The 21,050-nt window shown below is 37.2% G+C and overlaps 1 protein-coding gene across 1 annotated transcript; it reads right to left on the reverse strand.

The window, feature by feature from the left end:
- Positions 1–1,122: 1,122 nt before the first annotated feature.
- Itm2a (integral membrane protein 2A) lies at positions 1,123–6,995 on the reverse strand. Its single transcript, XM_005085933.4, has 6 exons — positions 6,740–6,995; positions 3,456–3,587; positions 3,017–3,214; positions 2,678–2,788; positions 2,012–2,162; positions 1,123–1,887 (listed from the first exon to the last, which is right to left on the reverse strand). Exons 1-6 carry the CDS (start codon positions 6,848–6,850, stop codon positions 1,799–1,801), a joined length of 792 nt encoding a protein of 263 aa, XP_005085990.1. The 5' UTR covers positions 6,851–6,995; the 3' UTR covers positions 1,123–1,798.
- Positions 6,996–21,050: the final 14,055 nt, after the last annotated feature.

Genomic DNA, 21,050 nt, shown 5'->3' on the forward strand with positions numbered 1-21,050 from the left:
CTTCCCTTTCCTCCCTCCAAATTCTTCAAATCCATGCCCCCTTTTTACACTAATTATTATTCATGTATATCTATATGTGTCTATTCCTAAATATACTGTTAAGTATAAGTTGTTTAGTCTGTATAATGTTACTTGTGTCTGTTTTCAGGGCTAACCATTTGTTTTTGTTGTTGTTGATTTTCTTTTTGAAACACAGTTTCTGTATCTTGCCTATGATGATCTGAAACTCATAGACTCAAGCTATCATCCACCTCAGCCTCCTGAGTAGCTGGTTTCACAGATGCATATGTCTCTGTGTCCAGCTGAGAACCAGTTCTTGAACGTATCAGTTCCGGTTGCTTCATAACCATTAAACCTTTATTTTCTTTTATATCTTACAAAGTATGTGTTATTATTTCTGAATTTATAAAGTTAAATATTTGTTTTACTTTATTTTAAAATAATGCTGATATTTTAAAGCCCTGGATTGAACTGGGGACTTTTGTCTACAGAAATTGAGCAATAATCACTATTAGCAAATAGAAAAAATGGCAGTACTGGCCTACTTGGTATGAAGTAGGTTAATGTGTAAAGATGTCAGGCTTGTGAAGTTGTTGGAAATCATCAATGTTGAACCAGTGTTCCAGAGGTTAAAGCACATGCTTCAACAAGCCTTACTCCCCTCAGATTTCCATTCCCAGCACATGTGTCAAAGTGGAAGAGCAGAATCTACTAAACAAAGTTGTCCTCTGACCTGAACATACTCATTTTGATACAAATCCACACACTAAATAAATTAACAATAAAAACTTTCAATGCCTTATTCAGTGTTAGTCTTTGGTAATCTGCTATAGCTACATATGGTTATTTATGTTTTATGAAAAAGAAAAACCATTAAAATGTTTTCAATTGTTCTGAGCTAAATATTCTGTAAGTCGTTGAAATTATATGACACAGAAATGATAAGATATTTAAAAATAAATTAATATAAAATGAAAATGTAAGATTATGAAATGTAAATATGTATAAGTGGCAATGAATACAGTTATGTTCATAATTTTATATGTGATTCATGTGAACAAAAGTCAAATAATTAGTAATTTCCACATTAAGTATCTGTCAAGTGATGAAATAAAACGTGACTGAATATAGTAAACTTTATTATAGGGTTGTAGAATTCATACAACCAGAACTCCTTACAGCATTCAGCACCTGTACAGTTATGTGGATTTCACAATACAGATATCAGTGAGAAAGAATCATTACATGTGTAAAAATTGCTTCCTCATGAATATTGTTCACATATAAGTCAGATTCATTAGAGAGCACCTGATAGAAATGTAAAAATATAATTTCTAAAATCAGGAGAGTTGAACAAACTGAAGAATGAAACAAAAGAATGTTAAGAGATTTGACATGCTTCACACAAAATTGTCAAAAACGATTTGAGATTTTTTGACTTTAAAGCACGCTCTATCCATGAATTGTCAAGAACTTGCTTTAAATAAAAACAAAGGATGGACTGTATTGTCAGGATGTTAGATGACATATTCATGCTGCTTTCAGAATCTAAACCCTATAAATTCAAAAGAAAAGATAATCATTTAATTTGTTGCAAACAGCAAGCATTGTCAATTAAACTAGAATTGGACAAGAGCTTGCAGTGGTTAGTAGTTTTCTCCCCCCTCTCCTTTTCCAGTATAAGCAATAGAGTAAATGTATGAGTAAATATTGTGAGTATCCCAGAAACTTTAATATTGAAGTCAGACCGTAAGCTACTGACTTCTTATTATCAAGGATACTCTTTATCTGCCATTCTTCACTCTTGACAGATCTTGGTCTCAACAATAAATTCATTGGGGAAGTGTCTAATTTTCCAGCATTTGTCAATGGCACGCTTGTTGAAACCTGTGAAGGTATAAAAAGATGGCTTTTGAGTTTTTGTGTTCATGAAAAGGTATTTCAATACGCTCATTTCCATGCAGTCTATCCCCACACTCTTTCATTCACCCAACAATAATAAATTGCCTACCCAGCAAGAGGTCTCTGCGTCGAAGGCGGAAGGATTTTCGGTTGTTGCAAAGTTGGTAAATAAAAATACCAAGGTTACTAACATCACGAATTTCTTCCACAGCAACCAGGTCTTCACGAACCACATAAGTGTGAGGCAAATACTTGCCACTCTAAAAGTGAAAAGAAAAAAGATTAAGACAATAAATTCTCAAAGACAGTATTAAAATTCCCACTTACATACTTTTAAAAATAGACATTATTAAAAAGTCTTCATTTTAACATGGTTTTATATACTATTTTTATTATACAAATATACATTTATGGGTTTCAAATTCAGTGTGGTATTTGCACATATACTCAGAAAGCATTGATCAAATCCAACCTCCCTTTATCCACCCCTTCCTACACACATTCCCTTCTCAACTTCTATTAATCAATGTTCTGTGTTCAGACGAATATTTTTAGCTTCTATATGTGAGGAACATAAAGCATTTGTCTGTCTGACTGACTTTCATTGATTAACATAAAATACTTCAGTTACATCTATTTTGGCACAGCATTCACTTTTCATTCAAATATATTTCAATGAAATGGAATGTCTGGACCAACTCATTAACTTTTTTGAATAATGAAAGATAAATATTTTGAAATGCTTATAGAAAAAATTAATCTCTAAAATACATACTGCCAGTTTGCCAAAAAGCTCCACCAGATTCTTTGGAGTCATAACAATGGAAGTATTGAGGGGCATCAGATAACAGTTTCCCAAAAGCAAGTCCAGGTAAGCAGTCATTCCCTGTTGGGGAGGTGAAAAAAGATGGGTATTAATACTTCAGATTTCCTAAGTACCCTTAGAAGAAACAGTCAGATATTCTTTGAAAATTCATTATTGTTTACCCAACAACAACACAATGAAAGGGCTATTCTTCGAAAAGTTATTCATCATTTATGAATAGATTTGTTGCTTTTCAATGAAGAAGGAATAGAGAAAACATTTGAATAGCTGCAAGAAAGAGAAACCAACCTTCTCAAAGTCATGGATAATTGCTGCAGGGTCACTATCTGAGAAACTGGGCACAGGCACATCGATGATTGCAATGTTGTCATCTTCACGAATATCAGCCTCCTCAGTCACAGGCAGAAAGTATGGTTCTCCTCCATGAAGGGAATTTACAGGATCTTCAGAATCAAAGAAGCACATCTCACCATGGTAAATGGTGCTCTAAGAGACAAAAGGGCGACTTCACACTTTCTAATACTCACTGCTAGGACACTCATGCCAGTCCATCACACTGTATTCATCTGAGACTTATTTGATATAGCATCATGAAGTCTCAGAAATGTGAGAGACTGAAAGGTAATGTGAAGTCTTCATTTCTCTGGTTAGTACCACATAACTACTTGCATTGATAATAAATACATGGCAATTAGTAATTCAGAGTATCAAGGATTATAATTATTACCTTGGGCATGAAGTACTTATAAATGCAGGCTCCACCAACAATCAGTCCGGCCAAGATGAATGACAGCCCTAGGAGAGTAAGCATGCATCTCCCAGAAGAGCCATCTTTCTCCTGCGTGGCAACTCTGAGCTCCTATTGATTGAAAAGCAAAATAAACACACACACACACACACACATTATACTTTTAGACAGTTGCTTTTGTGTGCAATTTATGACCCCAAAAAAACAAAATATTTTGAAAATAAACTAAAATGTTCTAATATAAAATCATTCCAAGACAATTTTAATGCTAATATATATATACATATATATAAAATATCTCCACCAACACTGACCTTTCTAGCATTTTCAAACTTAAATATAGATATAATGTTATTTTAAAATATGTACTTGTAGAATATTAAAACCATCATTAATTTGTAGAATGACATAACTTTTATTAAAATACTTAATGCGGATCTGTGTTTTAACAAATATTTAATGGATGCAACAGTATTTTTAACTGTAGTATGTTCTTTAATTAATTGGAGCGAGTCATTATTTTATAAACACTGCCTGTTTAGAATAGACACTTTTCTACTTGCTTAGAAATCAATTCATCAATTTAAAGGAGTATTAGTAACCTTCAATCGGTTGGCTCATTTTCAAAAAGCTTTATTGTGAAGTTAGAAAGGAATTACTTCCTTTTATTTCAGAAATTAATTGAGATCAATGATATATTTTCTAATATTCCTAACTTTATTAGTAAGTATAAAGCTTACTTGTATTACTCACTATCCCATATATTGCAATAGTGCTATTTTCCAAGCTCTAGAGTAAACACTAGTTTTGAAAGTAGAGGATTTGCTACATGTAGAAGCTGTTCATGAACCAGTGACTTAAACATTCTGTGAAATCAATAATTTGCTGAAGGATTCTAAAAAGAAAAATCCAAAACAAGAAGTAACTGATTAACTGTACCCTCCACGGAGCATGGAACTGAAAGGCCTGCTATTTTAATTTGCATGTCACAATATACTCCTCAGCCGCATTATTACTCTACAAGAGAATAAGTGAAGACAGCAAATCTCAGCTCTAATGATACAAGTTGGTATTAAAAATTATTCTAGTTTGTCTACCATTAGAATTTTTTCATGAAATTGCAATGACTTGGATATTTAACTGACCTTACATCAATTCGGTCAAAATGTATGTTAATGTGCAAAATGTAGAAGATTATTTGATAATTTTTGTCTGCAAAATAGGTATTTTTAAAGGTCAAAATTTGAGGTTCATATTTTTTAATAATGTATTGAAGCTTATTTCTTCAATTACAAAAAATATAAATTAATATTTAGTACAACAGAAACTGGACTTTAAATTTTGACTGGGAATTACTGTAATACAGCTGTGGGACCTTAGAAGACATATTTTTGATAATTAAATTTAGGTGCAGAAAGATGAAATGACTTGCTAAAAGGCACATAATAGCTTAATTTGAAATTCTCTGAGGAATGAATTTCTTTTTTCTTATTACTGAGCAGAAAAACAATTTGTAATGTAATTTCATTTCTCTTTTCCAATAATTCAGGAAGTTGATTATTAAGCATGGCTAAAGTATGAGGGTCTTCGTTTCACTAGACATGCCTATTCAGTAGGTATAAGGATTTCTTTTGTTTTTGTGTAATGTTATTGGAATTCAGTGTTGTTGAATGAATCAATTTTCATAGCTAATCTCTTCTTGAAGTATATTTTAAAAGATACTGTTTATCATTTGCCAATAGGAGTCCATAGTGTTCAATCTCTGTTGATCAGGCCTAATATCGAAATACAATGTGTCAAATAGTACTGTCAAAGTGGCCATGTCAGGGTTCTATTGCTGCTTCTCTAAAACCTAACAAAGAAATATAATCAAAGTGGAGATGTTTGTTTCTATTTACTGCTCATTGCTCCACAGGACTGGCAAAAGTATTACATATTAATTAAATCTTTCTACCACTCATGAAGTTTTTGGTGGTGAGGAGGAAAATGGATTACTGTGTGGCTATTTTTAACTACTGGCATCTAGTTAGACCTCCCCTCAAATCTGGCCATATTTCATTTACAAAGTTAGTAGGCAGACAACTACATATTTGACCTTCTGTCATTCAATTAAAACCTCAACAATGCAGGGGGGTGTTGCTTTTGAGTTGCAGAATGTGTGATACACAAAAGCTAGTCTGATTGCAGGGTTAGCTATTGAAAGTTTCCATGATGAAAGCTCTGCAGAAGCTCATTACCATTTCAAATTGTGTGCATAATTCAGCTTTACTACATGAATTCAGATCTCCCTCAAAACACATTTCAAATATCCTCTCTAAAAGTGAAAACTTTCTAAAGACAACAGGACAAGTTAGGGCAGATCAAGTCCCATGACTGCAGATTCCACAGATGCAGAAGAAAGTATGATCGCCTTTTAAACTTCAGATTTTCCTGAGGAAGAAGAAGAGTTATCAACACTCCAAAAGCGGTTGGTTTTGAAAAGAAATATAAATTGGACTAGATAAATAACCTGGGAGGAGAGAACTTCTCCAGTGTCTAGAAAATTAGTTGTTTAAATTGCAACATTGGATATGCTTCAGAATGGGATATTGCTCAAAAAGAAATAACAACCAAAAGAAAAGAATAGCTCAAAATTTAGTTTTACAAGTGTTTGACCAAGAATTAAAAACCAATATATGTTTTTTGACAGCTCCATTTTCTAACCGTTACCACTGTCTACCTAAAAATACACTCAAGGGCATGTGTGTGTGTGTGTGTGTGTGTGTGTGTGTGTGTGTGTGTGTGTGTTGTGCAGACACAGTTTTTGTTCCAACCCATGCAGTTTGGAGTCAAGGTTGTCCCTTTTCTCCATTTAAACTCCACAATCAGCATTTCTACAAAGACAGATTCATAGCATTTCACTCAAGTAAAGAACAGTTAAGTCTCTTGCCCTTGCTCACCCCATGTGGCTGCTCTGTCCCTGTGGCTGTAATTGTGTCCCTGGCTAATTCCATAACCCATTTCCCAGAACAAAATGACATGAAGGAATTTCTTCAAACTCCTTCCAACAACTTCCTGGGATAGGTGGTATTAGGGGATGGAATTGCATGGATGCAGAGGGGCACTAGTCCAGGCAGAGTAAAAGGTGGCCCATGCAACTTGGCCTGCCTGGAACTTGAGGACTGCAGAGCAGTCAACATTTTGTCCTTTGCACCTGCACCCCCACCCCCTTTTCTCTCCATTCCCAAACCCCAGCAGGCAGACACAGGCCGAGTGGGAACTACCTTGCCAGTCAGGATCTGTGCTCGGACGGTGCGGCTCACCAGTGCCTCCACATCTTGCCGCGCCTCCTCCTTTTGCACCGCTGTAGGGGTATTGAAAGCGATCTTCACCATGGTGAACCTTCGGGCTGCGCGGTAAGGCGCGGCTCGAATCAGTATCCTGGGCTGCAGGTTGGAGGAGGAAGGGATCGCGCTTGCCCAAGCAGCACTTTCTCCCTGTCTTCCACAGGCTGCAGCAAACTCAGGTCTGGGGATACTTATGACGCAGTCCCAGGCTGAGTGGGGAGAGCGTGGGCGGAGCCAGGGAGGTGCTGAGGGAGGAGCGGGAGGGGCCCCAAGCGCTGGAGTGGAAGCGAGTGGGGGTGGGAAGCTGCTAGTTGGGAAGGGGAAGAGAGCTTTGCTGGAGCTGATGGCCGGCTGGTGGACAAGGCTCACCTGCACCCCAGGCATGCTCCTACTGCCTTCTGCACCCTCAGATAAGAGCAAAGCAGGAAGGAAACCTGTCTGTAGTGTCTTTCTGCTTAGGCCTGGACCACAATAGCCCCTGACTTTGACTCTGTTTTCCCAAACTTGGGCCTGGCCCCCTGTGGAGCCCAGATTGTAATTTGGCACTAACTCAAGGCTTCTCCTTTCTCCAACCCACCCAGGCCAGAAAGCAGTTTCCAGACTGTTCTACACCTTCATAATATCTTCTGTTTCAAGAACACCTAGAAATTAGTCTGTAGTTGCTTGCTTCATTTGCCCACCATCGTTTTGTTTCCATGATTTTTGTTTTCTTTTATAATTTTTAACTTTTCAACTTAAAGTAATGTTAGATGACAAAGACGGCACTTTCCGTCTCCTCAACTCCTCGTTTTGAAGACAGGGCATGATGAGATACAGAGAAGGGAGGATGGGAAGCTCATTCCTAATGAATCAGTGAAATAACCCAGATCTTTTCATTCTCCCTAGCCGGGATAGGCAGAGTAAGGTCTCACTCAGACCACAGCCTGTTTCTCTTCAGCCACCAGCTGTGTAATCAGCAGGGAAAAAGCAGGGGTGTGTGTACCTCTGTGTTTAAGGAGCTGGAGTATACACAGTATAACCAGATGCTGGTGCAGTTCTTGTAGAAAAAAATAAAGAACCTCAGAGGAACTAGGTAACAAAGAATTATCGAACATTTACAGTGATATTCATCTAGTATAGTTAAACTGTTTCTTCACTCAGTTCTCCTAGACTGGTGACACAGAGAACCTAACTAGTGAAATTCAAGCTATGGTGGTTGGTGATTTAGAGTTGCTGGTAGAGAGTTTATAAATAGTCTTGCTACATAAAACAGAATAGAGGTCTGTTGTATGAAGGGAGCAACACAAAACAAAGCCCCAACAAAACAACACACTGCTTTTTACTAGAGAATTCCCCACCTACTCATCAACTTAACCCAGCAGACTTGGATATGCTGAGTTTCGTCTCTTCTATCCAAGAAATTCTAGCTTGGAGATTTTCCCATGGAGATTGTTTTGCCTCTAAAGGCACTTTCCTGCCTTGACTATGGAGGCTTTCCAAAGACAGAGTTCATATTCTCTGATAGGTCACAGATGGGAAGGTGGATGGATGGACAGGAACAGTGAGGAACCTGTGCCTTGTACAGGGTTAGGACCTTTGAAGCAGGATGTTTGAGTTTACATAGAAACACTGGCATCTTATGCTCTTTCACTTTTTCTTCAATCTGACTATTCAAAATTCAAAATTCCCCAGGCAACCCTTAGTTTAGGCAGAGAAAAATTTCAGTTTCCTCCCTCCATTTCTCTTTCCAGTTGCCCTCTGTTGGGAATCACCTTTATGACCCCTCAGTTAGGATCTGTACTACCCTGATCCACACCACCTGCATAACCGAATACATACTTATTTCTTCACATTTATCTACTAAGTGCAAGCTGCAGGATCAGATAGCCATATTATTATCTTTCCTTCCATGTGGTAAGGCAGGAGGAGCAGGAATTTTTCCATTTGTTCAGAGAAGAGAAACTCAACCTCTGATAGCTACCAAAGGGAACATTTTATCACTTGCTTGGTATGTAGCATTAAGTAACCTACCTGGTCTCCTCAGGCACCACTTTCCTCCACTGGATTATTCTCAGGAATTTGAATGTAGAAAGACATGCTTCTTTTCTTTTTCAGAAAAGAGAAAGAAAATGGCATGCTTGCTTACCCTAGGACTACATTCCAGTCGGGAGAATATTCACATTTAAAGCTTGTGGACCTTAATTATTTTCAACCTCTTAATTCTTTCGCCTTATAGAGCTCTTAAGTGATTTCAATTTCTAGAGTTAGGTCTTCCTGTACAAAGTTAAAATCCTAAGCTTAGTCACATATATGGACATATGACTTTTTTCAAATAATTTAGCCACATCTCTTATTTGTTAGTATCATGATCCCATTTCAGAATGCCATCCACACCCCCAAAGGATCTTTGCTGCTGTTGTCAATATCGAATGCACACATGCTGTCAATTTGTCAGCTGCCACTAGTACCTCCTTCCTCCTTCATTGTTTATATACCTCAGTTTATGTCTTTGTGTGTGTGTGTTTCACCCTCTCTCTCTCTTTATATATACATATATATGTGCATGTGTATTTATTCATATGAACATATGTGTACATATATGTGGGGTAGGGAATTAGTGTACGTATGCTTTGGAATCATATCTTAACAATAACATCCTATGTTAATAACCATTTATTTGAGCAAATATCCTTGTGGTGTGATTGTGCATCCTTTGAGTATATGGCCGAGTGTTAGTGCTGGGTCTTGATTCCCAGTTTTCTGAGAAACTGCTATACTGATTTCCAAAATGGCTGAACAAGTTTGCACAGCAGTGGAGGAGTGTTCTCCTTACTCCACATCCTCTCCAGCATAAGCTGTCATTGGTGTTTTTCATCTTAGTCATTCTGATAGGTGTAACATGGTATCTCAGTGTCACTTTAATTTGCATTTCCCTGATGGTTAATGATGTTAAGCATTTCCTCAAATGTCTTTCAGCCATTTGAGTTTCTTCTGTTGAAAATTCTCCGTTTAGATCTGTACCCCATTTTTAATTGGATTATTTGGTATTTTGCAGTCTAGTTTCTTGAGTTCTTTGTACATTTTGGAGATCAGCCCTCTGTCAGATGTGGGGTTACTAGATAACTTTTCCCAGTATGTAGGCTGCCATTTTGTCTTATTGACCTTATCCTTTGCCTTACAGAAGCCTTTCAGTTTCTGGAGGCCCCATTTATTGATTGCTGCTCTCAGTGCCTGTGCTACTGGTGTTATATTTAGGATGTAGTCTTCTGTGCCCATGTGTTCAAGGCTACTTCCCACTTTCCCTTCTACCAGGCTCAGTGTAACTGGATGTGTAGAGGACTTTGATCCAGTTGGACTTGAGTTTTGTGCATGGAGATATGGATCTATTTACATTCTTCTACATGTTATACATGTTATACCAGCACCATTTGTTGAAGATGATTTTTTTCATTGTATAATTTTGACTTCTTTGTCAAAAATCAGGTGTTCGTAGGTGTGTGGATTAGTATCAGTGTCTTCAATTTGGTTCCATTGATCCAGGTGTCTTTTTATTACTGTAGCTCTATAGTAGAGCTTGAAGTCAGGGATGGTATACCTCCGGTTGGTCCTTTATTGTACAGGATTGTTTTTCCATATGAAGTTAAGTATTGTTCTTCCAAGGTCTGTGAAGAATTGTGTTGGGATTTTGATGGGGATTACACTGAATCTGTAGATTACTTTTGGTAAGATTGCCATTTTTACTATGTTGATCCTGCCTGTCCAAGATCATGGGAGATCTTTCCATTTTCTGATCTCTTCAGTTTCTGTCTTTAAGGACTTAAAATTCTTGTTGTGCAAGCCTTTCACTTATTTGGTTAGAGGTAGCCCAAAATATTTTATGTTATTTGTGGCTATTGTAAAGAATGTATCTCTGATTTATTTCTCAGCCCATTTATCATTTCTGTATAGGAAAACTACTGATTTTTTAGTTAATCCAGCATTATTTGTAATAGCCAGAACCTGTAAACAAACTAGATGCTCATCAACCAAAGAATTAATTTTTTAAAATGTGGTATATTTAAAAAATGGACTATTACTCATCGGAAAAAAATGACATCTTGAAATTTTCAGGCAAACGGATGGAACTAGAAAAAAACACCCTGAGTGAGGTAACCCAGACCCAGAAATACAAGCACAGTATGTATTCACTCATAAGTGGATATTATATGTAAAGCAAAGGATAACCAGGCTACAGTTCACAACCCCAGAGAAGCTAGGTAACAAGGAGGACCCTAAGAGGGACACACATGGAAGGCCCCAGGAAGGGAAAATAATTAAAATCTCCTGGGTAAACTGGGAGGGTGTGTAGAAGGGAGGGCATGGAGGATGGGAACATGAGGGATCAAGAAGACCAAGGTGGGGGAGGGACCGAGGGGGAGAGCAATGAATGAGATATCTTGACAGAGGGAGCCATTATGCAGTTAGGAAGAAACCTGGCGCTGGAGAAATTCTCAGAAATCCACAAGGATGACTCCAGCTAAGATTCCTAGCAATAGTGGAGAGGGTGTCTCAAAGGGCCTTCTACTTTAATTAGATTAGTAACTACCCTAATTGTCATCATAGAACCTATATCTAGTAACTGATGGAAGCAGAGGCAGTGACCCACAGGCAAGCACTGGGCTGAGCTCATGGAGTTCAGTTGAAGAGAGGGAAGAGGGATCACATGAACAAGAGGGCCAAGAGCATGATGGGGAAAACCACAGAGACAGCTGACCCGTGCTAGTGGGAGCTCAAGGACTATGGACTGACAGATGAGGGACCAAACTAGGCCCTCTGAATGTGGGCCACAGTTATGCGGTGTTATGTGTGTGTGTGGGGGGGATCCGTGACAGTGGCACCAGGACCTAACCCAGGTGTGTGGACTGGCTTTTTGAAATTCTTTCCCTGTGGTGGCATACCTTGCTCAGCCTTGATATAGTGGGGAGTGGCTTGGTCCTGCCTCAACCTGGTATGCCAGACTTTGTTGACTTCCCAAGGAAGGCTTTACCCACTCTGGGGAGTGAATGGAGGGTTGGAAGGGGAAAGGTGGAGGGGGCAAGAGAATGGAAGGGAGGAGGAACTGGGGTTGGTATGTAAAATGGAAAATATTTTTTAAATTAAAAGACATTTATTTATTTCAAGAAATTGGTCCCAATTTTTTTAAGTTTCAAAATATATACTGCAACTTGCTCATTGCGTTGAAACATCCGTAAACACTTTTCTAGCTACCAAAAGTAATTCACATTGACTAGACTCTTTTGAATTGTCTCTTTTGCAGAAGCAACTTCTTGTTTCTTAACATCAATTTCTCAACTTTCTTGCCTTTGGAAACTGTAGGGGATCTGGCTGCCATGCTGCTTCCAGCTCACATTGTTAATCATGTCTGAATGCACACTATTCAAGATTATAAATGAGTTCCCTGTTCGCACATGCCAAAGAATGACTAAATTAGCACAACTTGGGCTGAATGGAACATGGCATGCAATTGGATGTCAAGTAACAATGTCAATTCTCTTCGAATTATCTTCTGAAATGGCTGCACATCCAATCCACTACGCTGGTTGTTAGAAGCATCTGTGGTATAATTCCATTCATTATCTCATTTATTCTTTTATATGATGTTAACTAAGGATGTAGTACATGTCCTACACTGTGATTATGATAGGAATATAAGAATGAACAAAACAAATGTGACCTTTCCTTTGTAAAATACATTGTCGCTGCACAGATGGCTATAAAATATGTGTTATGGGTCCTTCAGTATTTGTGGCATAGCAATGCATAGCAACTCTATTAACTACAGAGGAAGATGTAAGAAGTCTACAAAACAGTAGAGTAATTCCACCTGCAGCCAATGCTACTGTGACTGCCATAATTCCTAGCTTAACTGCAGTGGTTTTAGATCCAGAATCCTGGGAAAATTAATTTAACAGGTTATGAATTGGGAAACCAGCTAGGAGGCATTCTTATATATTCCAGGTGAGATACAGTGTATCATGTTGAAGACTGACATACCAAAAATAAGGCAAAACTTCTAACGAAATACAGGAGTCACTTAAAATACTTAGTGCTCACTTAAGTCATATGAAGGACGAAAATAAGAAAAACGGTTTTGCTTTTGCTTTTGAATGATATGAAATTCACAGATTGATGGCACCCTTGACAATAATAGGATACATTTATTGAGCACATTAAAATTGGGATTTCTCTGCTAAAGCATTTAATGTTTTTGTTCTGTTCTTTATTGTTTTATGGAGGAAAGATTGATTTGAGTTCATAGTTTCAAAAGTTATAATCCATGGATAGCTGGTTTTCTTGTTTCTGGGCCCATAGTGAGGCAGAAAATCATGGCATTTGGGGGTGGTGAAATGAAACAGAGCTGCTCATCTCATGGGGGCTGCAGAGCAGAGCCAGAGATGGGACTGGGAAAAGTTAGAGCCACTAAAGTGTCCATTGTTCTACTTTATCCAACTGGGGCCTACACCCTAAAGTTCTATCACCTTCCAGAAAAGCCATCAATTTATGAGTCCATCAATGGATCAACACAGTGATTAGCCCTTATGATCCTATCACCTCTCAGATTGTCTATCTGAGGACCCGTTTATCAGGTTGTGAGCCTGTTAAGGTGCAATATCAACTTCCATTTCACTGATAAGGAAAATGAATTTTTTGAAAGCCAGGTAACTTGCCTAAATTCAAATTCTAAATCAGATGGTTGAAAGTAGAGAAAATAGCCGAGCTTTGGTAGCACATGCCTTTAATCCCAGCACTAGGGAGGCAGAGGCAGGTAGATCTCTGTGAGTTCGAGGACAACCTGGTCTACAGAGGGAATTCCAGGACAGCCTCCAAAACAATACAGAGAAACCCTGTCTCGAAAAACCAACAAAAAAGAGAGTAGAGAAAATAACACATTGACTAGCTCAACAAAGGGCAAGTTGCCTGCTCATCTTGCAAAAATAGATTCCTGATTAGGATTTTATTCAGTGCTAACTACAGTTGGAGCCCTTTGAAAACTTTCCTGGCCTCCACATGCCTGACTATAGGCTATTCATTTTCAAGCACATTGCTTCTACATTCTGCAGTTGCTTGTGTCAGCAGAGAAGCAGCAAAAGGCATAGCTCACCAGACATCTATTTCTGGGTATAAGTCCAGGAGCTTAGTTTAGCTTTTAAGGAGCCACGCTAATTTTATTTTAGGTCCACAATTTCCTTGCACATGTAGCTAAATCCTATGACAGAGGTAGGGACCCTCATTCAAGGTAACATAGGAAACTTGTTTTCATAAATAGATTCTTATTTCTCCACTCCATTTATGGTTTTCTCTATAAGTTAGGGAGTTCTGATGATAAGAAGATATGGTAGGTTAGTGGTACATGCTTGTAATCATAGAACTCAGCTGGTAGAATTAAGAGTATCTAAAGTTCAAAGTCAGCTTTGGCTACATAGCAAGTCCAGGCCAGCTTGAAATACTTAGACATTGCTTTAAAAGGAGGGGGAGGGGAGGGAATACAACATTTCCATAAATACTCAAATAGTTTCAATTATCTTTTCACAATGAAGTGTTTGTATACTTGAAGTTAATTCCTACTTAATTTGTAAACGTCACTTTTCATTTTTCTTAAGTTGTGCTACTGAAAACTTAAGTGAAAAATGTTTGCTTTTTCAGTGCCATTTTTAGTAAATTCTGTAAGAATTGTGAACTCATTGCAAACTATCTTGGGGAATTTTAAAAATACAATATTGAATCCATATCTGTGTGTGCTTTATCTGATCAAACTTACAGAAATTCTAGTCTTGAGTAATGCAATTGAGAAGCTTAAGTCTTAGCTCAGGAATGCTTTTGAGAATGTCCAGTTGTTTCTGTTGCTTCATAATACATCACCAAGAGGCACTGAGAGGCACTTGTAACTTCAGAGTTTTGATCCCTCTCAAACCAAGCATAAGCAGTATTATTACTGAACCAAATGTTTCTTGGGCCTTCATATTTAGTTTTGCTACTAGATCAACATATTATATACCTACTTTATAATTTAGCCTTTAAAAAATCTCAAAGTTGTGAATTGTTTTAAACAGACTGATTCACTTTGATTGTTCTTCAAATGCAGTTTTCACCATCACCTTTCTAAAACTAAATTTGAACTGAAATTAGTTCAATATCTCCATAAACTAACATCTTCAAATATTCCAAAATACAGTCCTGTCTTTCTAAGGAAGCCAGAAAAGCATGTTTAACAAAAGAGTACTGTTTTTTCACTCCTTGTCAGTATGAACATATCAAGTCAGACCATGATTACGATTACAGTATCCTGATTGAGATTTCTGTAATTCAAGGTTCACAAATGGATCTGTTTACAGATCAAGTGTGGCTGTCATGTTTCTGTGAAAGTGCAAATGAGAGTGCTTACATAGTAGAACACCGTGGTGTGTGGCATATTATCAGCCAATTTTCACTAAGACATCAATGATATTCTTGACTTTCATATTAGGGAAATTGTCATCTCAGAATTTTCATTTTTGTTTTTAAAATGTAAAGTTGTACATCATCAACCATGTTAAGACAAATTCTATAGAAAAATATTATCCATATTTATTGGAAAGAAAAGATTTTTTATGTTGTGTTTATGTTGAAGTTAACACAAAACAAGTGAAAAGTTGGAATAATAAATTTTAGAAATGGAGCTAGCCAATTATACAACTACCAGCATTCATTCTAAATAAGACCATTTCCTTTCCCATAGTCATACTATCCCTTGACATTTAACATTTAAGAACATCTTCTAATTACTTGGGTTATGAAATGCTTACTTCTCAAACTCCTGTAATCTTTACAAGGCAGCTATGGGATAGCTCATTCTGAGATAACATTAGATAGTCTCCCTTTCAGGATTATTTTTCAGTTGAAGCATTTAATATAGTCACATGAGTGTATTATTTGTGTTTTGTGTATGATTTTGAGAATAAATCAAGAGATGCCAAGAATTGGTATTGAACCTCATTGAAGCACACAATGAGGTTATGTCTGTATAGAAATGTCCCATTTCATCAGCTTATCCAGGAAATATTTATAAAGGATTGTAAGCTACGATATGACACTTTGAGGTAATATGATAATGACTGAAAACAATAGTCAACAAATAGTATGATACAAACTGATATTTCAAGAGTGTGATAGCTAACTTGGAAAGAGACAAGGTTTGTTTGGGCTTGTGGTTTCATAAGTTTCAGCCCATACTCACTTGACCCTATTGTTTTGTGTCTTATTTAGAACTGAAAGGGGACTAGCCATTGCAGATGAAGGTGATTCAGAGACAGGGATAGAGGGAGGTGGACAGAGACAGAAGGCATCACTATAATAATCCCCTCAAGGACATGTTCCGAAGAACCCAATTCTTTCCAATACATCTCATCTCATAATGATTCCCTTGCTTCCCAACAATGCAACACGTTGGCCTTTGGGATACATTTGAGATCCAGGCTGTAGTACTTACCAAATCAACTATGTACACAGTTTGTTTTCACTGTCTCTGTCCTTCTTTCCCCTGGCTGCGTCTGTCTTTCTCTGTCTCTTTGCTCTCCTATCACTCACTATGTGCATGAATATGTCTGTTTTAGTGAACATACTTTCATGAGTCTGGTTTTTATAAGTCACACTGCCATCATGAATATTCAAAATGGTTTTAACTGGAAACTTCCAAAGCACATTCATTTCACATTCTACTTTGTATATTAATAGTGTGTCACATGGTAATAAAGTTCTTTTTCTCACATAATTCACATTAGACTAGAGTAATAGTGACACAGCTCTTAGCATCAACTTAATTTTGTACTCACTCTATGAAGGTGTATCTGTGGGAGACAGAGAGAAAAACTTTTTTTGTTTGTTTTTCAAGACAGGGTTTCTCTTTGTAGCTTTGGAGTCTGTTCTGGAACTCACATTGTAGACAAGGCTTTCCTGGAACTCAGAGAGATCTGTTTGCCTCAGCTGCCTGAGTGCCTGAGTGCTGGGATTAAAGGTGTGAGTCCATCGCCACCAGGCAAGATAGAGAAAAATTTTAAAGAAACAAATTTAGGTCACTTTGCTTCCATTAGAATTAAAATGATTCTGGGATTAATTTTTGTCAAGAAAAAAATGACTTAGGTTTGAATGATGATGTGATTTTAGTATTGTTTTATGCTATAGTCAGTTCATGTGTGTGTGTATGTATGTGTTTACCTCTATCAGTTAATATCTATCTTGTTTTTGAATTTTGACAGTTTTTGAATCATTGTCTATTATAAGCAGACAATAAATTGATTGATTGTATTTAAATAGTTATTGATGATTCTTTATCTGTGAAGAGACTGAGAAAATAAATATAAAGTTGAGGGGAATTACATTGCCTATATTGTCTTTTTCCTTATTCCACTAAGCTTCTTGTATATATGCAGTTCTTTCTTATACAGAAAAAACAGAAAGATTAAATAGATAATATCTGTGCTAAAATCATTTAAATCATTTACAGTAGTCACACTCTATTATGTCTTTATATAATGGCATTAGTCTGGGGAAACTCATTAAATTTCACCCTATAAAACCTCTATATCTTTTTTAACAAACTTCATTCAGCTTCTTTTGGTACATGAAATACTTAAGGCTACCAGGAATTCAGACTTGCCCACAGTCATAGAGTTAGGATGCGGCAAAATCAAGGCTGTAGCAGAGATCTCGGAATATAACAGGTGTCTCTTGCCTTTCACCACCCGTATCATATACCATTAGTAGCAGTCTGAAAATATGACCTCTAGTGCTTGCCATATGAGGCCTCTATCTCACCGAGGGATTTCATGTAAACCAATATGAAGACCATAAAACTTTCTAAAGGAGACACAAGAAAGGTTCCTAAGAGAAATCTCAATATGTTCATGAGGACATTTTATTTTCATAACATCATAAGTACTTACAATCCAGTGATTAAGACATTGTTCTTTTATTTTCATAAATAGCAGTAATATTACCCTTCCTGGACTTATCAAGAACAAAGTCAGTCACATAAGCCAGTTACCTGTACCTCAATATTGGTCTTTGGATAGGCTAGAATACTGATAAACATAGTTCTGGTCTTTGATCAAGAGAGAATATTGTATTTTCATTTGTAAATCAATTATCAACACAGGCAATGGACAAGACTTATTTACCTGTTCTTGAGTCTAAGGAAAAGGCATATTTTTGTGGAATTAAAAATGGTTTCCTGTAATACAAAGACAAAAAGGAGATACTAAAGTTCTTACACCAAAAAAGGAGGAACTGAAGGAAGGAAAAAGAAAGGAGAGAAAGAGGAAGAGAGGAAGTGGAGGAAGAAAGGAGAAAAAGGAGTGGAAAGTTTGTGTGAACAGTTTCTCTAACGCAATCCCATGGAACCTTCTGGTTATCGGCAAATCTCTACTTTAGTACATTTATGGCAGCAATTCTCCTCTTACCGTTCTGCTTTAAACTGTGCAGTTTGTATACAAACACTCTCACTGTACTGACAGTCATTGCTTTAACTGAGATAAACTAGCTTTGGCTCTTCAGTTTATAGGCCTTTAGCACTTCTTTGCTTACAAGGACTTCTATAAATGTGGTTCACAGGAAGGAATGAGGAAATGCAATTGGATTTGGCCTGAGAAAAAATGTCCAGACAAGCTTTCAAATTTAGAGCTAACAAGGGGCAGACTATAAGTATCCCCCTCTCAGTTCTCAGCAGTATAGTTATAATCAATCTGTGCATTATATTCTATAGCATTACTTTTCTCAAATGTGGTTTTTCTTAAATAGTTTTATAAAGAGCCTTAGTAATATGGAATTGTGACTGTTTTACTGTGGGTATTTTTTTCCTGGAAAGTAGAGAAAATATTATACTTTACTAATAACAACCAGAGCACACACTCAAAGGGCACATTTGAGCTTTAAATATAGAAGTTATTGAAATTGCTGCTGAAAGTGGCAAACTTTCAACCTATAACATTGATTACAATTGCTGTTTGTGTTCTACATAATAACTCAGGAAAGAAATGTTTGCTCTTTCTAGTGACTCACATTCATTAGGTTACTGTAGAGTTTCTTCATTTGCCTAAGAAAAATGAAGAGGGGAAAGAGGCTGAGTGACAAGGAATAGGGTGGTGACCAAAAGGTCTTAGGACTGCAAACAATTTCTCAAAGATGGAGATCATTCAGGAACCTAGCTTTAAAGTATTCCCAGCCTCAATGGGTGGTGTCAAAGCTGAAACAATCACTTTTCCCAGAGATGTAACTATGTGAATATTTAAAAAATCTTCTTTTTACTAGTTGATAATTTGTTTTAAAAACAAACAAAAAAACCAAACAAACAGCATGGGGGGATTCAAGTTCAGCTCTCCATAGCTAAAATAGCTAGAAACATGGATTTCAGGGGTTTTGTCTGTAATTACATGCTGTCCTTTTAGTATGGTAACACTGCTTTATACGTTGCTTCTGCATACATGAGAGCAAGTATTCAACTGAGAAGAGTATGGGCTACTATGGAAATCAATGATTGACTGCAATTGTTATACATTATTTCTTATTCAAGTAAACTGCCTTCAGTCTGAGGATGGGCCTCAGTTAGCAAGCATGCATGTAGCTCTGGGTTTATCCCCTGTACCACATGAAATTGGACATGGCAGCACATGCCTCTACTCCTGGCACTTGGGAAGTGAAAGCAAGAGGATCGAAAGATCAAAGTCATCCTCAGCCACATATGAAGTTGGGGGCCAGCCTGGGCTACAAGAGATCCTTTCTCAAAAAATGAGAAAAATAGAAAGATGAGGTATCTTTTTTCATAATATTCCCTTTACTGAACAAATTTGTTATGTCAGAACTGTGCATTTGACATTTAAGGTAGTCCACTGAACCATAATGCTGTTGTTTTACTTTTGATCTTGAAGTCGATACGAAACACAAAAATAAAACGTTGCTCCTTTGTTTTGTGAATCACTTAGAAAAAATCTTTTTTTTCCAGAAAGTTTGTATGTTTACCAATAGAGAACAATACACATGTAACCTAGTAAATCTTGGTTATTTGTTGAAATTCATTACAAAATGAGAAGTGTGCCTTTGGGGTTTGGGGATGGAGGAAACAGTGACCTTCAAGGCATAATGAAAATTTACCCTATTTTCCTCTTTTTCTTTCTAAACAAAAGCTAAGAAAAAAACCATCACATACCCTCCTGTTTTCCCCTGCCATACTTAGCCTGCCTAGTGATTATATAGGATAATTTCTTGAGTACATAATCCTCATTAAAATCACAGATAGCCCAAACAGGACTTCAGGACTTACCACTTGTGACCTATTTGCATTTTGTAGTTTTGGAAGTTATAATGAACAGAACTCCATGAGAACTGGAGCACTCTCTAAGTTCTCCCTGCCCATTGTGTGATATGTTTCGAAAGCTGAGGCTGTCAACCTCCCCCCAATTATTTATATGCTGTCCTGTCTATTATGGTAAGAGAGCTAAGCCTGATCAAAACTGTATGGCCTTCTCACATGTAAAATGATGCTTGCTTAGCAGTAAGAAATGTTCACTTTCTAGTATGCATTTTCAATTAGAAAATATGATGGATTCAGTGTGCAAATCAGTGGTAGAGCACCTGCCTCATGTCAACAAGGCCTAACCTCCAGCATGTAGCAAAAAAACAATCAAAGAAAACCTGACAATGATTCTGCATCTCTGCTGTCTTCCCATTTCTTGCTGATGGACTGATTATCTATCAGTATAATTATATAATTTTCATCAAATGAGTTTGGGAATTGAGGGGAAGAGCTTTTAGTTAAAAAAAAACTAAATCATAAGTTCTATTGGTTCCTGATGTCCAAAATGAAGTTCCTGAAACCATACAAAGACAAGATTATTATTATTATTAATGTACTTGTGCCTTCTCAGGAAAAGCACTACCAAAATAGCTATGTTTGAAGGATTTTATCTTTTGAAAACAAACATAAAAAGAATGGGACCTCATGGGATCAAAATCACAGAGCTGGCAAAGACCTTCAAGGTTGGCTCAGTCCCCTTCTGGCTGTTCAGGAAAGGGCTATCTTGCCTGAATTTCCCAATCAGTAAGCAAGTGAAAGATCCTGGAAACCTTTCTTTGTTCAGTCTCAACTGAAGGCTCTTTTGCTTGGGACCAGGCACTCTTTGGTTAACCATCTGAGCATCTGTCCCTGCCTCAGCTGTTACACATAGTTAAACTTAGGCTCTTCCTTCACAAAGGCTTACAC

This window comes from Mesocricetus auratus, unplaced genomic scaffold (genome assembly GCF_017639785.1).
Source record: "Mesocricetus auratus isolate SY011 unplaced genomic scaffold, BCM_Maur_2.0 Super-Scaffold_100003, whole genome shotgun sequence".
In the NCBI taxonomy this organism is placed as follows: Eukaryota; Metazoa; Chordata; class Mammalia; order Rodentia; family Cricetidae; genus Mesocricetus; species Mesocricetus auratus.

Coding starts and splice junctions, on each gene's coding strand:
- Itm2a (XM_005085933.4), bottom strand. CDS start 6,850: ATGGTGAAGATCGCTTTCAATACCCCTACAGCGGTGCAAAAGGAGGAG. Junction 3,588..6,739: donor CACAGATCCTGACTGGCAAG/GTAGTTCCCACT, acceptor TTCAATCAATAG/GAGCTCAGAGTTGCCACGCA. Junction 2,163..2,677: donor AGCTTTTTGGCAAACTGGCA/GTATGTATTTTA, acceptor TTTCACTTTTAG/AGTGGCAAGTATTTGCCTCA.